The 15,031-nt window shown below is 34.5% G+C and overlaps 1 protein-coding gene across 1 annotated transcript; it reads right to left on the reverse strand.

Moving 5' to 3' along the window:
* Positions 1 to 1,877: 1,877 nt before the first annotated feature.
* On the reverse strand, positions 1,878 to 9,994 carry LOC575750 (inactive pancreatic lipase-related protein 1). Its single transcript, XM_776127.5, has 6 exons — positions 9,943 to 9,994; positions 8,689 to 8,888; positions 5,801 to 5,893; positions 3,883 to 4,108; positions 2,643 to 2,770; positions 1,878 to 2,272 (listed from the first exon to the last, which is right to left on the reverse strand). The coding sequence occupies exons 1-6, from the start codon at positions 9,992 to 9,994 to the stop codon at positions 1,988 to 1,990; spliced, it is 984 nt and encodes a 327-aa protein (XP_781220.4). The 3' UTR covers positions 1,878 to 1,987.
* Between the last annotated feature and the right edge of the window lie 5,037 nt (positions 9,995 to 15,031).

The raw sequence follows: 15,031 nt of genomic DNA on the forward strand, positions 1-15,031 counted from the left end.
CACATCTTCCTGACGAAATACTCAATCTTTATGTTACTACTTGAAAGTGTGTCGTCTTATTTCGGAGTTTATTATAATAAAACCTACAGTTTGCAGCTGTCAGTATTTCGAAATATATGTCCAATTCTTTTACTTTATGGTTGTCAAATTTGGCATGTGCGTGCATGTATGTATGCATGTATAAATGTATGTACATGTGTTTGGGTATGTGTGTGTTTGTTGTGTGTGTGCGTGTGTGTGTGCGTGTGTGTGTGTTAAAAGCGTAAGCTTGTTAAAAGCGTAACTCGATTTTGCGGCCTGGATAACTTATTTAGTATATTTTTCTTAAGTTGAGAATGTTGGCAGACATCCACTGAGTGAGTACTGTGTGTGTGTGTGTGGGGGGGGGGGGTGGGTGGGTGGGTGGGTGAGTATGTGTGTGAGTGGGTGAGTATGTTTGTGTGATAGAGGGTGAGTATGTCTGTGTGATGTAGGGGGCAGGGAGGGGGCAGGATTGTTTCAGTAAAATTATCTCCAGATTTGTTTTTTTTTGTAATATATAAGTAAATAACATTTACAATTGACATATTATGTTTAGGTACTTATACGTTTACTTTGTTGTTAAGTTATATTATACTGCAAATAAGTTTGTGTTTAATTATGTTTATGTAAAAGCATCAATATTGAACACGTTTATTTTATTCAATTGTATGTCATGGTTTGTATTACACATCTGGAGAAATAAAACAAAATTGTTAAAAAAAAAAAAAAAAGTGTGTGTGTGTGTGTGTGTAAGAGAGAGAGAGAGAGAGAGAGATAGAGAGAGTTGAACAATAAAACATCAGAGCACAAAGATTGTGGAAACGGCAATGGATGACATTTCTAACAACAAATCAACAACATATTGCATACAACGAAACATCTCCCATATCAATGCTCATATACAAACAATTAGCATATACAAAATTCTACAACTTTATAATAATATTAGCCGAGACATAATCGAATGCGCACCATTATTGTTTTTATTAGCGTCAATTAAAAATTATTCCAATAAATTCAAATCTTTCTGAAGAAACTACATTAAACATCAAAGCAATTCAAGGAAATAGGCAATTAGATGAAATATCTGAGAAAAGTCTTTAACCAGCCTTATCACAAAAAAAAATTAAAAAGCTAGACGAAAAAAAAAAAAAAAAGTACAATATATTTTTTAACCATTTTGAAATGGTTTTGGTTTTCTCATGTTGTATATCATCCAATCACCCACTAAAAAGGGATTTGTTTTTAAATTTTGGTTGATACGTGACTTTTAAAAGAGCTTATCAAAATTGATCAAAACCCTTAAATATTTCTATCTTCCTCTAGTTTATTTTGCTTTCAAAGATTTATAACATGAAATATAATCTCATTTCTTCATACTATTTAGTATCTTTTTCATTGTCCTGCTTCCCAGACATTCACGGAGTTTTCAATGATTTTTCATAATTCTATCGTGAATTTATTTCTCAATAAATAAAGTATAGGATTCAAGAATTTGTGTCGGAGCGCTTTTTTTGAATGCATTGCAACGTTTAGGATCTCTCATTCTGGATTTACTAACAGAATGGATATTTATATTTGTTGTGAAATAGTATTTTCTTTTTGTTGTGTGATAGTAGGTTTATGGACCCGCTTTGCTTACAGTTTAGATATTTTCTATTTGTAGTGAACTAGTATCTTCTATTTTTACTGTGATATATAATATTTGTCTTGAAAAAGAATTGTGTATTTGACGTGAAATAGTATTTCCTTTTTGTAGTGTGATAGTTAGTTCGTGGACCTGCTTTACTTATAGTTTAGATATTTTCTATTTATAGTGAACTATTTTTAAAATTTACGTGTCGTGAAATAGTATTTACTATTTGTCGTGAAACAATATTTACTATTTGTCGAGAGAAAGTATTTACTTTTTGTCGTGAGAAAGTATTTACTATTTGCAGTGTGATCATAAGCTCATAGACCTTCTCTACTCGCAGTATGGAGATTCGTCATTTGTCGTGAGATAGTAGGCTCCTTCGCCCTTACTCTGCAAGGCACCGTAACCCATCTCCGGACAGGTGCCACAATTGTCGCAGTTGGGGTAGCTGCTCCAATTAGTACATTTCTTGGTGGGTGAAAAGTTACAACTAGAAGATATACTCTCTGTAAAGAAATAATAAGCCCTCGAGTGATCACAGCCTTCCGCAACGCTTGTACCCTCACATCCTGCCTGAGATTCCCCTCCGTTTGGGTAGAAATCCTGATGTCCTAGCTGCAACGTCAAATAAAAGAAATATTTTATTTTATTTGAGGTGATTTGATTTGATTCCATTCCAATAATTTTTAGTTGAATTTATTTTATTTGATTAAATGTCATTTGTCTTGATTTTATTCAATTTGATTTGATTCGTCTCGATTTGATTTGAGTTGATTAGATTGGATTGGATTGGACTCGATTATATTTTATTTAATCTCATTTGATTTTTTTAGTTGATTTGAGTTAAATGGATTTGATCTGGTTTGAATCGCTTCAATTGCGATTTCATTTAATTTGAGTTGAGGAATTGGGTATCTTTGCCTGAGATTCACCAAATAAAATCTCCTTGATACTTGGGCTTGAACGTATTGAACGCCCCTCGTACCTGATCAAGAAGTCCAGCTCCTGTAAACTCTCCATCGGTGTGTATGATATCGACAAAGGTTGCATCTGATTTATCGATGGTACACTCGCTGCCATATCCAGTAAACTCGGCTCCTGCTGGATCCAATCCTATGTACACACAAATTAACGGACAAACAGAGAAACAATACAAATAAGTAAACAATAATGAATAAACAATGGTACATTTTATATCCTGCATCAAAAATTTGTTGGCTTTTGATTGGTTGAGAGCTCGTCACATGACCAGAAATATTTGACCTATTTTTAGAAAGTACTATATGAGAGTACTATTTTGGTTTACTATTTGGGAGTTGAAAAAAAAAATGTGAATTTTTTTTTTTTGAATTGAATCATTTTTTTGGTTTAAATCTTAATTCATAGAAAACAAAATATTTTAAATCTTTTTAGAAAAAAATTGACATTTTTTTCGTTCTAAATTTTTTTCTTCCCAATTTTTTTATTTTTTATTTTTTTTAATACATTTTTGACGCAGGATATAAAACAAATATACCACGCCTTCTATTCGAGGTACTGGTTAAACTATGGGCCTCGGTGACTCTAAAAGTACCATTTGGAGTCACCTCTTGCGCATAGTTTTAACCAGAACCTCTCAAGGCAGTGTATATTTGTATACTATGTCATATTTATTGGTAGTAAGAGTAATAGCAATAGTAGTTATAAGTAATGGTAAGCGTAAAAGAAGAAGTTATACAAATAGAAATAGTAATAGTGTTAGTAGTAATTATTATATCCTGCATCGAAAATGTATTGGATTTTTGATTGGCTGAGAGCTCTTCACGTGACCAGAAATATTTCAACCATGTTAAGGTTGCTCTGAAAAATTCGGTGTGGATTTAGTTTGGCGGTAACAAATATTTGTGAGTACTGTTTGGGAGTTTTTTATTCAATTATTTAAAAAAAAAAAAATTCTTTCTTTTTTTAATAATTAAATCAAACAAACAATGTTAATACATTTTTGTTTAAATACAATTGTGTTGATGCATGATGTCAAACGAAATAGCCTTATCAGCCCCGAAGAAACTTTCATGAAATGATTGTGACGATATTGATCAATCAAAAGAATCAAAGAGATTGGTAAATAAAGTATTGAGAAAATGTTTATCAATAACAAATCACATTGTCACAATCTTTAATCCAACTGTATGGGCAACGGTGTATGAAGCTATTGATTAATCATCGCGTGAATTTTGACAAATTACCAGTTAGTCGTCCAATGCCAGACACGGACTCGCCAGCGTACCCGGCAGTATGGGCCCCCAGACTATGGCCGATGATGTGCATGCTACCATAAGACGCTCCCTTGCCTTTCAGTACGTCGATGAGTTTACCGATATCTAGACCTACTACCCGAGTATTAGCTCTACTCTGAGCGTAATTGTAACGACCAGCTCCTTCTTCCCAGTCAACCATTATCACGTTCGTGTTCTAACAGAGAGAGAGAGGAACAAACAACAGACAATTTGACATATTAAAAAGAGAGAAAAAAAGAATTAAAAAAAAAAAAAAAAAAACAAGGAAAAAAAGAAAAAAAAGAAATAGAAACACAGCATAAAAAGGGGGATATCTATTGCAATAATTCTCCGTTTTTTGGATTATTTCGCAAATAATAACATTTTTTAACATGACAGCATTCAGAAAAGCAACGGCGTATCTATAGGGACTCTGGCGCCCGGGGCAAACAACTAAATTACACTCCTTCCCCTTCTCCGAGCGGTACGTGATGTGGTTGTTGTTCGAATTTTTAACATTGTCATGATCGATAAGCGGTTTACTGTTAACTTTTTTCTTAAATGGAGCACAACCAAACGAAAACCAAGAAGAATACATTTTTTCCTTCAAATGTGGAACCTTTGAAAATGCTGTATACGCTTTATGGGCTTTATGTCGTACAAGATATTGATTGGCTGGAATTGCAATATGGCTTTAGATAAGGTTTACAATGACGATTAATGTTAGGTGTAGTGTTTGGTTAATGGTTGAAATTTGAACTTCGGTTAATGAAGGAAACTGACCGCGGTTAGTGTAGGAATTGACCACAGAGAAATTGTTACGTACTGGAGGAAATGTCTTACACCCATTCATCTTACACCTTTGCCATTTTTTTAGAACCGAATTCTCTCTTTTTTAAAGGGAATTATATGTCAGTCACACCGCGTAACTGAATCCACATCGGCTCCAACCAGACCGAATTTTGATAGTAGATGGTAATGTACATGTGTGGTCGATCTATTGTCGGTGTGATGTCATTTTCGTTGGCGTGACTGCGATATAAGGGACTTTTCGATTTGGACGACGAGAAAGTGGACTGCTAATAACGTGTGACATCCTTGTAAGGCACTGCCAGTACCTTAAAAGGACGTCACACATGGCTGCCAGTGCCTTAAAGGTGAAATTCAAAGAAAATCACAAATATGTCAACTAATGTATCACTAGAAACCGGTAAGCTAACAGATGGCCATCGTACACGTTTTTAGGTCAACTACATATCGGGTGATTTATAAAAATACAAATACAACCACCTCCATAGCAGCTGGGATATACGAGAGATTCGCCGGAAAAATAACGATGTTTTAATGACGTCACTAAATTGACCAATACTGCCCAAGCAGACGGCATCCCATGAAGAATGAACATAATTGCAAAGCTATTATTTTGTCAAATTATAATGAGTTTAGTGTATATAAATGTAATGGCATGTCAAACCATTCAAAAGGGGATATTATGACCCGATTCTGATAACTAAAATCTTTTGCTTGTAAATACACAGGATAGGGGTTAATCAACAATCACAGAAACCAGACTGTCAAATTGAAAAACCCCCGGAATGATATTAAGGACGGCATTTGTTCCCTCTTGAAACGGCGAACATACCGTGGTGTGTGCAGCTGAATATACAATGGCGTCTTATTTTGTTTACAAGCGACAGATGCCTTTATTTTTGTATCGCTGCATTTGTCATCAAAATAAAAACATGCGTGGGGTTTAGAGTGAGGCAATAGATTGTACATTTAGCCTGACGGTAGTGAAGTAAGAGAAAGAACTCAAGAGAAGATGAAAACACTACTTTAAAAGAAAGTCACACGTCCACGTCCACGCAAATCGAAAAGTCCCTATTACCTTATCAACGAGGGCGTTCTTCATGTCTTGAGCCCAAGATCTCTCGTAGTTGCTCGAGTAGCCATGGATGATGAACTTGGTGTCGCGACTAGACTGGAAGGTTTTAATAAAAAAGAAAGATTAATCGTACTCAAATTGATCACAAAGACTTTCATGAACAATTTCAATATCATATTGTATTGCCTAAAGATTCAATGTTAAAGGGATAGTTGAGTTCTGTTGCAGAGGGCGCTACACAAAATTTTTTTTTTGTGAGATAATGAAAAACTGAGTGTCAAATTTGAAAGAACATAACAATTAATTGACAAAATCATCTTTGTTTTAGCAAAATCGGTTCAGAGACGGCTGAAATATAACGATTTCTAATATGTACCACCACAAATATTAAATATTTTGAAAAATTTGAAAAAACCGTTGGAAAAACAAAATAACGCCTTTTACGTCGTATTTCAGCCAATGCCGATGTTGGGTTTTTTGTTGGCATTTTTGTGTTGCTTATATTACGCATAACCAGCCGGCCCACGTATTGTTATTTTTAATTTAATAAATAATTAACGGTCACCAAGTTTTTTTTTAAATGGAGCTGAATTGGTATGCTCGTATTGGTTAAATTTCACACATTTTGGGGTCTTAAATTAATTCATAGCAATAGCCATTTTGTGATCCCACGGTAAAAAAATCCTGGATCATGTTAATTAATAATTTTAAGATTCAACATTCAAAGTTCAAGATCCAAGATCCAAAATCCAAGATTCAAGATCCAAGATTAAAGATCCATGCAGATCAAAGATTCAAGGCCCAAGATCAAAGATTCAAGACTCAAGATTCAAGACTCAAGATTCAAGATTCAAGAGTTAAAAATTGAAGAGTCAATTGAAAAATAGTCAACAGTCAACATATGTAACATTAAGTTAAGTATGAAAATATTAAACATTAGTATATACTACATATATAATTGTTTAAAAGCACAAGGAACATAAATTAGCGTGAATCAGATAAAGATATATCGAAGTCATTGGTATTCGACCTTAAGCCCCCATCACACCAAACTAGTTCTTATTACATTCTGGAACCGTCCTAGAGAATCGTAAAATGGGTTGTGGTCAGGGTGAAATGTGTAAAAAAATGTCTATAATACGATCCTAGTTTGTTCATAAACAGTCCTCAATACGTCCATCTCATTTGTACCCCGTCTACAGTCAGTTCATATCAAATTCAGATCGGGTAAATTTGCCATTTCCAAGCGGTACAAGCCTGTCCGTAGTCAGTTGAGCTATTACATTACCCTTTTATACATCATTGTATTTCAGCCGTCAGTTTTCAAATTGATAGAAATACAATAGGTCCATTTGTGTCCATTACGAAAATTGAAGATGATTATGTCGGTACGCCGTATTCATCCTTTTGTTCAATGGATATCTATCGTTAATGGTTCTCATTGAATACGGTTATATAAAACTTGGATTTTTTAATTTTTAATTTTAACCTCAATCAGCACTTCCCGTCCATCTACTAAGATATTTTGGCAAAGTAATGCTGCTCAGCTTTACAAGGGAGCCTTGCGGCATATTGATTGACATAAAGTGATTTCCTAATGATAACATATTTTTAAACGAACCAAAAATAAAATGATGGACAGATACCATTCAAAATTTGCCTTGGTAGGAAAATGGAGGCATAACATTTGGTAGTAGCTGGGAAAAGACTTAAAATCAGGTTCTAAATAAGCCACTTCGGAGATAACACTAGTACAAAATGACCTCCAAATATTAACAAACCTTTTACACATGCATGGACACGTCCCACTTTGTGCATTTTAGAATAATCACTGTCAGAGTGAGGTCTTGAATACATTTTGTTTGCCCGATTGAAAATAATACTTTCATCTGTGTAACATGCCCATGAGCTGATAATATCTCCGCAGTATCTCAAATGAACATGCGGCCAAACATTATTCGATACCATTCAAAAATTAAAATTAAAATTAAAAAAAGGGGAAATAGTTTTCTAGGAGCCCGCCGGCCCTCTCTCGAGGCTTTTAAGTAGTGCTGGAATGCGATTGGTGCAAGAGCAGAAACGATCTTCTCGGAAAAAATGCTGACCTCTGCGGTTCCGAAAGAAGAAGTAAAATGTACAAGCATTGCTTTTTAATATAGTCCTCAAATTCTTCTTAATCTATCATATGAATTAAGAATCCTTGAGACGTGTTAAAGATACTATGTCCCTCTTGCAGACAACATCAAATTCTGTAGAACTTTGCAGGAATTATGAATACGTCATGTAATGTCCTATCTGTGAAATTTAAACATTAGCAGTGTCCTAATATTCAAATTATGTAAGGAAACCTGTTTACTTGCTAGACTTCACTAACAGACACTATTGAGTGACTGACTGGCGCTTTCTTCTTTGGTAATAAAATACATAACATGAGCTTTAAAGGGTACATGAGCATTTGTCTACATTAATAACCCACTTCTTGTAATGGCCAAAATTAAACTGAATGAATATTTGCGCAGCATAAAACATACGACCATTCGGTACAACGGTCTGAAAATTAGACTATTACTTACTGGCTCTATAGCTCTTAAGTCGATTTGACAACTACTAGTCATTATTTTCCCACTTAAAGACATTTTCAAGTCCCCCTTTTTTTAGGGAAGTTCTAAATTAATATTATCTTTCAAATGCCGTTGGAATTTAACCTTTTCAATTTTTTGGCCTGCAAATGGGACATAGTACCTTTAATATATACTACATGTATTGTATAATCTTTATTTTATATGTATGTTTTAATTTTTGGTAAAATGTGGAACAAATTAAGTTAAAACTTGAAACTTGAAACAGACCATTATATTACCGCAAGCAAGTATCCATGGTAACAAACATACCTGAAAGTTGGAGTCGGTGATGGAGCTAGCGTCGTTTCTTTCCAATTCCTGTGCACTGTACTTGTTGTTATTTGTATAGAGCCAGTATCTAATAACGATGGCATCAGGGCTCTCTGGTTTAGTATGATGACATACTGGAGAACCATCGCCGTAGTATAACCGGTCTAAGTCATCGTACTGTACGGAGTCAGCTTGACACGCTGGGAAAAAATACAAAGAAGCATTATGTCTCTGTCGAAGTGACGATCGTGAATAAATTCCTTTTGAAGTATCCAAGAGTGATCTTTTGAAATTTACCAGATTCATTTAATTTTTTCAATATACTTTGGTTTTGTAAAAACCATAATATGCACCAGGTGTATTAAGTTTTCCTAAAAACAAACAAACACCAATACAACATACAAATTCATAGGATGCGACTCTGGAATATAGCCTAAAATATTCGTCCTAAAGTAGGCCTATTATTAGTTAGTAACACTAATTGTATGTTAACAATATTTGACTCACCCTGAATATAATTACAAGCTTATTGGTTTGAGACTACGAGGGGAGGGATAAATGGCATATATTAAACGTACAGGGGTGGAAACCCATGATTTTTATAGAGAAGTTACTTCAAGGATGACTTCACGCTTAAAAAAGTGGAATCCACTCTTAAAAGAGTAAGTCATACCAGTGTGCTCATAATCGATTCCATTTAGATAATAGAATGGATTCAACTCCAAGTGAAGTGATATGAATTTTAAATGGCAATCCGACCTTTGTTGCTAAATCTATGCGAATCTCAAATTGGCAATTTGGTCAATGGATTGTTACGAAGTCACGGAAAACTCTCATTTGCCGTGTACAAAAATATAATTAATTTTTCTATTTTCTTCTAAGCGCCTTTTTTTCGTATGGGGCACTTATCAAACTATGTTATGATTAGCATGGTATAGGTTCTTTAAAGGAAAAAAAAAGCCCCTCATGAGTCTGCAATTTAGAAAAATTGACATTTTGGATATTTTGTGTATTGAGGTGAATGGGAAAGATTCAGGAATACGTCACAGGGAAATTACTGATTTAGCCAATTCGAATTGCTCATACGTATAGTGATATAACTGTCGAAAATTCATTACTTGCTTATTTCAGTCCGATTTCATTTAAATCTTCACTATTCTTTTTATTGTTTTTAGAGTAATATGCTATTAAGGTTAGATTCTCCTTTAAAGACCGGATTTCCTCACCACAGCATGAATATAGTCTGAATCTTACCTTGAATAATGGCAGCAGCCAGAAACACGACGGCTAATGAAAGAGTCCCCATCTTTGTAGCTGATGAATAGATGCTAGATGACCTGATCATACTCGTAGCAGAAATGTGATTTTAATAGTATCGAATCGCCCCTATTTATACAATTAAAAAACCATTCATATCTAGCTATTTAAGAAGCCAATGTCAACAGTAAACGATAACTGCTGTATGCCGGGTGATTAACAAGTATAATCATGTAAAACACTTGTTAATGAGGAAAAGCAGTTTGTTTTATAAAAAACAAGCTCCTAAACGTGGAAATTAATCACCTGCTATTTCAACGATAATTTGGATATAAAACATTTGATTGTTTTTTCAGTATACATGATTATAAGGTAAGCAGTCTGACCCTTGTGCAGTATTCCGCTTGATTATATTTCATTTGGGAAAGTTAATACATAGTCGACGATTGGGATACAGGTAAGAGAAGCTCTGGGAAGGCAAGAGTATATGGAAATAGTGTTAACTACTTCAAGCTCCTAGTTTTTCACAATATTTACTTTATGTGTTACCTTCTTACTTTTTTTAGGGAGAGGGGAAGATTTCAAGTTGTCTAAACTTTCACATTTGTTCTGTTTTTTTTCTACTAGTATAAACAACGTGTTTTAGTCAAAACAACTGCAATAATATGAACGCAAGGAGAAAAAGAATAAGAGGAGGAGAAAGAGGAGGGGAAGAAAAAGAAGGAGAAGAATAAGAATAGAAGGAAGAAGAAGGAAAAGAAAAAAGGAAGAAAAGGAGAAGAAGAATGTCTATTGTCCGCAAAGAACAGTTATAGTTATCCAAGCAAATGGATTATCAACAATAATCCGGATAACACATCATACATAACCCTGTCAGCTTGTGAATAAAATAGATTAAACCCTTGGATGATGAATTGAGATCAAGATTTTAATAACAAAATATTTAATTTTATGATTTTGGCTACAGCGGTACTTCCAAGAGTTCTCGTCATTAAATTGCCATTTTGAATACTCGCTGCAGATTTTCAAAATTAACTAATTATCTTTCCAACCCAAAGTCTGTTTTCTTTCATGACTGTTTGAACGAACATCTAATTTCTCTTACAGAATAACAAAATTGTCTCTGACTTTAAAATACTCGCTTTTAAAACTCAGTTTCAGTGTTAGAAAAGTTTGGGTATTTATAATATGCTCTTTTGTTTCTTAATCATAAAAGAAAAGAGGTTGAAGTGCAATTCTATTATAACAATAATAATAAACTGAAAGAAGTTAATTGCTAGCGGTATACTAGAAAGTTAAGTCTTTCATACCGTAGGCAAGTACACCATGCAGATAAAGAGTTGTAATGGTTGAATGCGGTTATCAGAGGGTTAATATTTAGCCTCAACTTAACCTTGCCGACTATCACCCCATTTCACCGCGAACCAAGCGTTTGGTCTGTAGTGTGATTAATTGGTGTGTTAATTAAGTTCATTTACCCAAGGATAATTAGGGTCGTTAGCCCTCGTTCATGTGGCTATATCAACTTCATTATCAGCCAATACACTGATAAGTACAAGTGGCTAAAGGATATTATTTTAACACTTATTTCATCTCAGTAGCTAAGGAAGATAAATTTATGTATTGCTCCTGGCTTAAAAGAGAACACTCATATCAAAACTTTCGAGGAATTGGTAAAAAGAGAGCTCCAAAGTCAAAGTTTATAACATTTTATTAAACCAGCTTCTACAAATGAAATGGGAATATATTTCTGTTATTTTCTTCGAAGTTTGATTTTTAAATTATATTTACTATTGCTATGTTTTAGGAATGTGGGTATGTGCAAAGACGCAGTAAGTAGGAAACATTTATACCATCATAATGTTGTCTCCCAACTCCATGTCTAATGCCAAGTCTCAACTCAGCGCATGCGTGCAAGCATGGCTCAATATAATGATCACTCCAAAGCAGGGGCGTAAATCCGTACCGAGGAGTGGGGGGATGATCGGCGATAGCCATCACAAACTAGCACGAGCACACGCCCACACTAATTTACGCAAGCGCGCGCGATCGCGCACGCACAAACACAAAACATACACACACGCACACACGCACACACACGCACTCACACATACACGAACTCGTTCTCTCTATCACCTCAATCTTTTTCTATATCTCTTTGTAAAAACTACTATCTGTGGCAAAGCTAATATCTTTTCCTCGGGGATCATTTTAGATCCGGATTTTACGTTGAGTCTAAGTAATGCAAATACAAATAATAGAGAGAGAGTGAGAGAGAGAGAGAGAGAGAGAGAGAAAGAGAGGGGAAGAGACGGAGAGATGGTTTGGAAGCAGAATCCATGGACCGGCCTACTACTCCAACAAGTTCATTTGTATGAAAGCAGAAAATAAGACACACATAATAGAGACAAATTTAAAAAAGGTGGACTAATAATAATAAAGTTATGAATGTTTGAAATATGAGATCACTGAGTCTGTGCGAATCTTACATTGGCAGTCTGGTGAGTGGATTGTGACGTAGTCACAGATAACTCTCCGTTTAGTCGCGTACAGAAATATCGTTAATTTCTGTTTTTCCTGATAAGTAATACATCATTTACATCATTCAGATAAAGGTAGAGCACTTTTTCTCTGTCCTTCATATTTTTCTCTTTCTTCTTTCTCGTTATTGGTACCGCCTGGTTTCACCCGTCCACAAAAGTGGTGTTCGAAATCTCGTAGAAAAATATCAGCCGATATCATATTGCTAAATAACTTTCAAAATGCTTGAACGCCTGGTAGTGGCCAAAATTCTGAACCATTCCCAAACGAACAAAATTATTCCTGATTCACATCACGGCTTTCTGCCGATACGTTCATGTATCATCCAGGCTACATCCCTCTTTCATATTGTGGCGAATGCCCCTGATCAGCCTAAACCTCCCTGGTTAGATGTTTTTTTTTAAATAAATGATACTGTGTTATAATCCTTCTTTAATATTTCTGGAATAACTACACACATTTTGTATATTTCTATTAATTTGTACTTTCATACTCTATTTCGTTACATTTCAAATTTCCCCTTCTTGATATAATTGGCCACATATCTTTGATTTAAAAAAGAATTAAGATCATTTAAGTTATGTGTCATTAAAATTGATTGATTTTTGGGCAATATAAGAATATGATTTTTTTTTAAATGAAAGTATTGAATAAAGTGAACTTGAATAAAGTGAACTTGAACTTTGAAATTTTGCTCGGTAAGAATAATCTGACTCATGACAAGTTATTACTATTATTACATCATTGTGTAATGATCGTTAATCAAATTGCAATTGTGTGTGTTTATGTTTTTATGTCTTATTTTTATTTTCGGTACCAGCCAGTGAGGAGAGCCTCTCGACAGGTGTCCTAATCCTTTTAGGCAATCCACAGGCACTGGCTGGTACCCATTATCTTTTATCGTTATATTGTTTATACTGGTCTTTGTGTTACATTGTATTCTCCTGGATATCAAATAAAAAATATATAAATTAAATAATACGTGTATGGTGTGATAATGAAGCTGATAGCCCGTAAACGTGAGCTAACGACTGTCACTACACTGCACCAATTAACCACACGACAGACCAGATGCTTGGTTCACAGTGAAAATGGGGTGATAGTCTGCAAGGTCAAGTTGAGGCTATATATTAACCCTCTGATTACCGCATTCAATCATTACAATTGTTTAGCTGCATGGTGTACTTGCCTACGGTATGAAAAGACTTATTTTGTTAGTATATCGCTAGCATTCAACTTAATAATATTTGAATTTATTATTATTGTAATAATAGAATTGCACTTCAGCCTTTTTTCTTTTTTTATGATTAAGACTCAAAAGGGTATTATAAACATCCAAACTTTTCTAACAGTGAGTAGTTTAGAGTAAGAGATAATTTTGTCATTCTGTAAGAGAAATTTGGTATTCGTTCAATCAGTCATGAATGAAAAAAGACCTAGGGCTTAGAGACTTCGGTGGTTAAGCCCCCCATCACACCAAACTAGTTCTCGCTACGTTCTGGAACCGGCCTAGAAAATCGCAAAACGGGTTGTGGTCGGGGTATAATGTGTAAATAATGTCTATAATAGGACCCTAGTTCGTTCATAAACAGTGGAGGGCCATGCATTATGGCTCAAGGCATGGGCACACAAAGGATTTGTTTATGTTGGGGACCGGGGTAAAATGCAATAAATTATTGAAAATTTATTTCATTTTCATTTTTTTTTCATTTTTTTTTTATTTACGGAAACTGCCCCCTACCCTAGACCCCGCTGCGTACAGTCGTGGTTCAGTGACAAAGTAATGGCCTCGTAACTGTGAGGTCCCAGGATCAAAACCGTGTCGATGTACTACATTAGTGCCCTTTTGTGGAACATTAATCCTCATTACTGTCATTTATGATTTAAGGGCGTAGGTACCCTAGTTGAAAATCATAGTAGCATACACATGCTTTAGCAGTCACGCAAAACACACATTGTCAAATTATTATTCAATAAAATCTGAGAATGTATACTATTATCTAGATCTATTATTTTTAAATTATTTTTAAAATAATTTCATAAATTGGGGTAAAACAAAAATATTCCAACTTTATGAGCGACAGTGTACTAGAGTTGGAAAGATAATTAGTCTGAGTTAGATTTTGAAATCTACAGCAAATATTAAAAAAGGCAACTTAATGATGAGATTGCTTCAAAGTCTCGCTGTAGCCAAAATGTAAGTCAAAAGCATAGAATGAAATATTTTTATTCAAATCCTGATCTCAAATGAAAACCCAAGGGTTCAATTTATTTTATCCACGCGCTGAAAGGGTTATGTATGATGTGATACCATGATTATATATAAGCAAACAAAAATGATGATATATAAGCGCCATCTTATTGTTAATTATACTTTTGCATGGACTACTCAAACTCTTTGTGGACAATAGACATTCTTCTTCTTCTCCTTCTTTTTCCTTTTCTTTTTTCTTTTTCTTCTTCTTCCTCTTTTTCTTCTTCTCTTTCTTCTTCTCCTGCTTCTCCTCTTATTCTTTGTCTTATTGTAGTTATTTTTTACTGAAAC

Source organism: Strongylocentrotus purpuratus, unplaced genomic scaffold (assembly GCF_000002235.5).
Source record: "Strongylocentrotus purpuratus isolate Spur 01 unplaced genomic scaffold, Spur_5.0 spur5_scaffold_15, whole genome shotgun sequence".
NCBI lineage: Eukaryota > Metazoa > Echinodermata > Echinoidea > Camarodonta > Strongylocentrotidae > Strongylocentrotus > Strongylocentrotus purpuratus.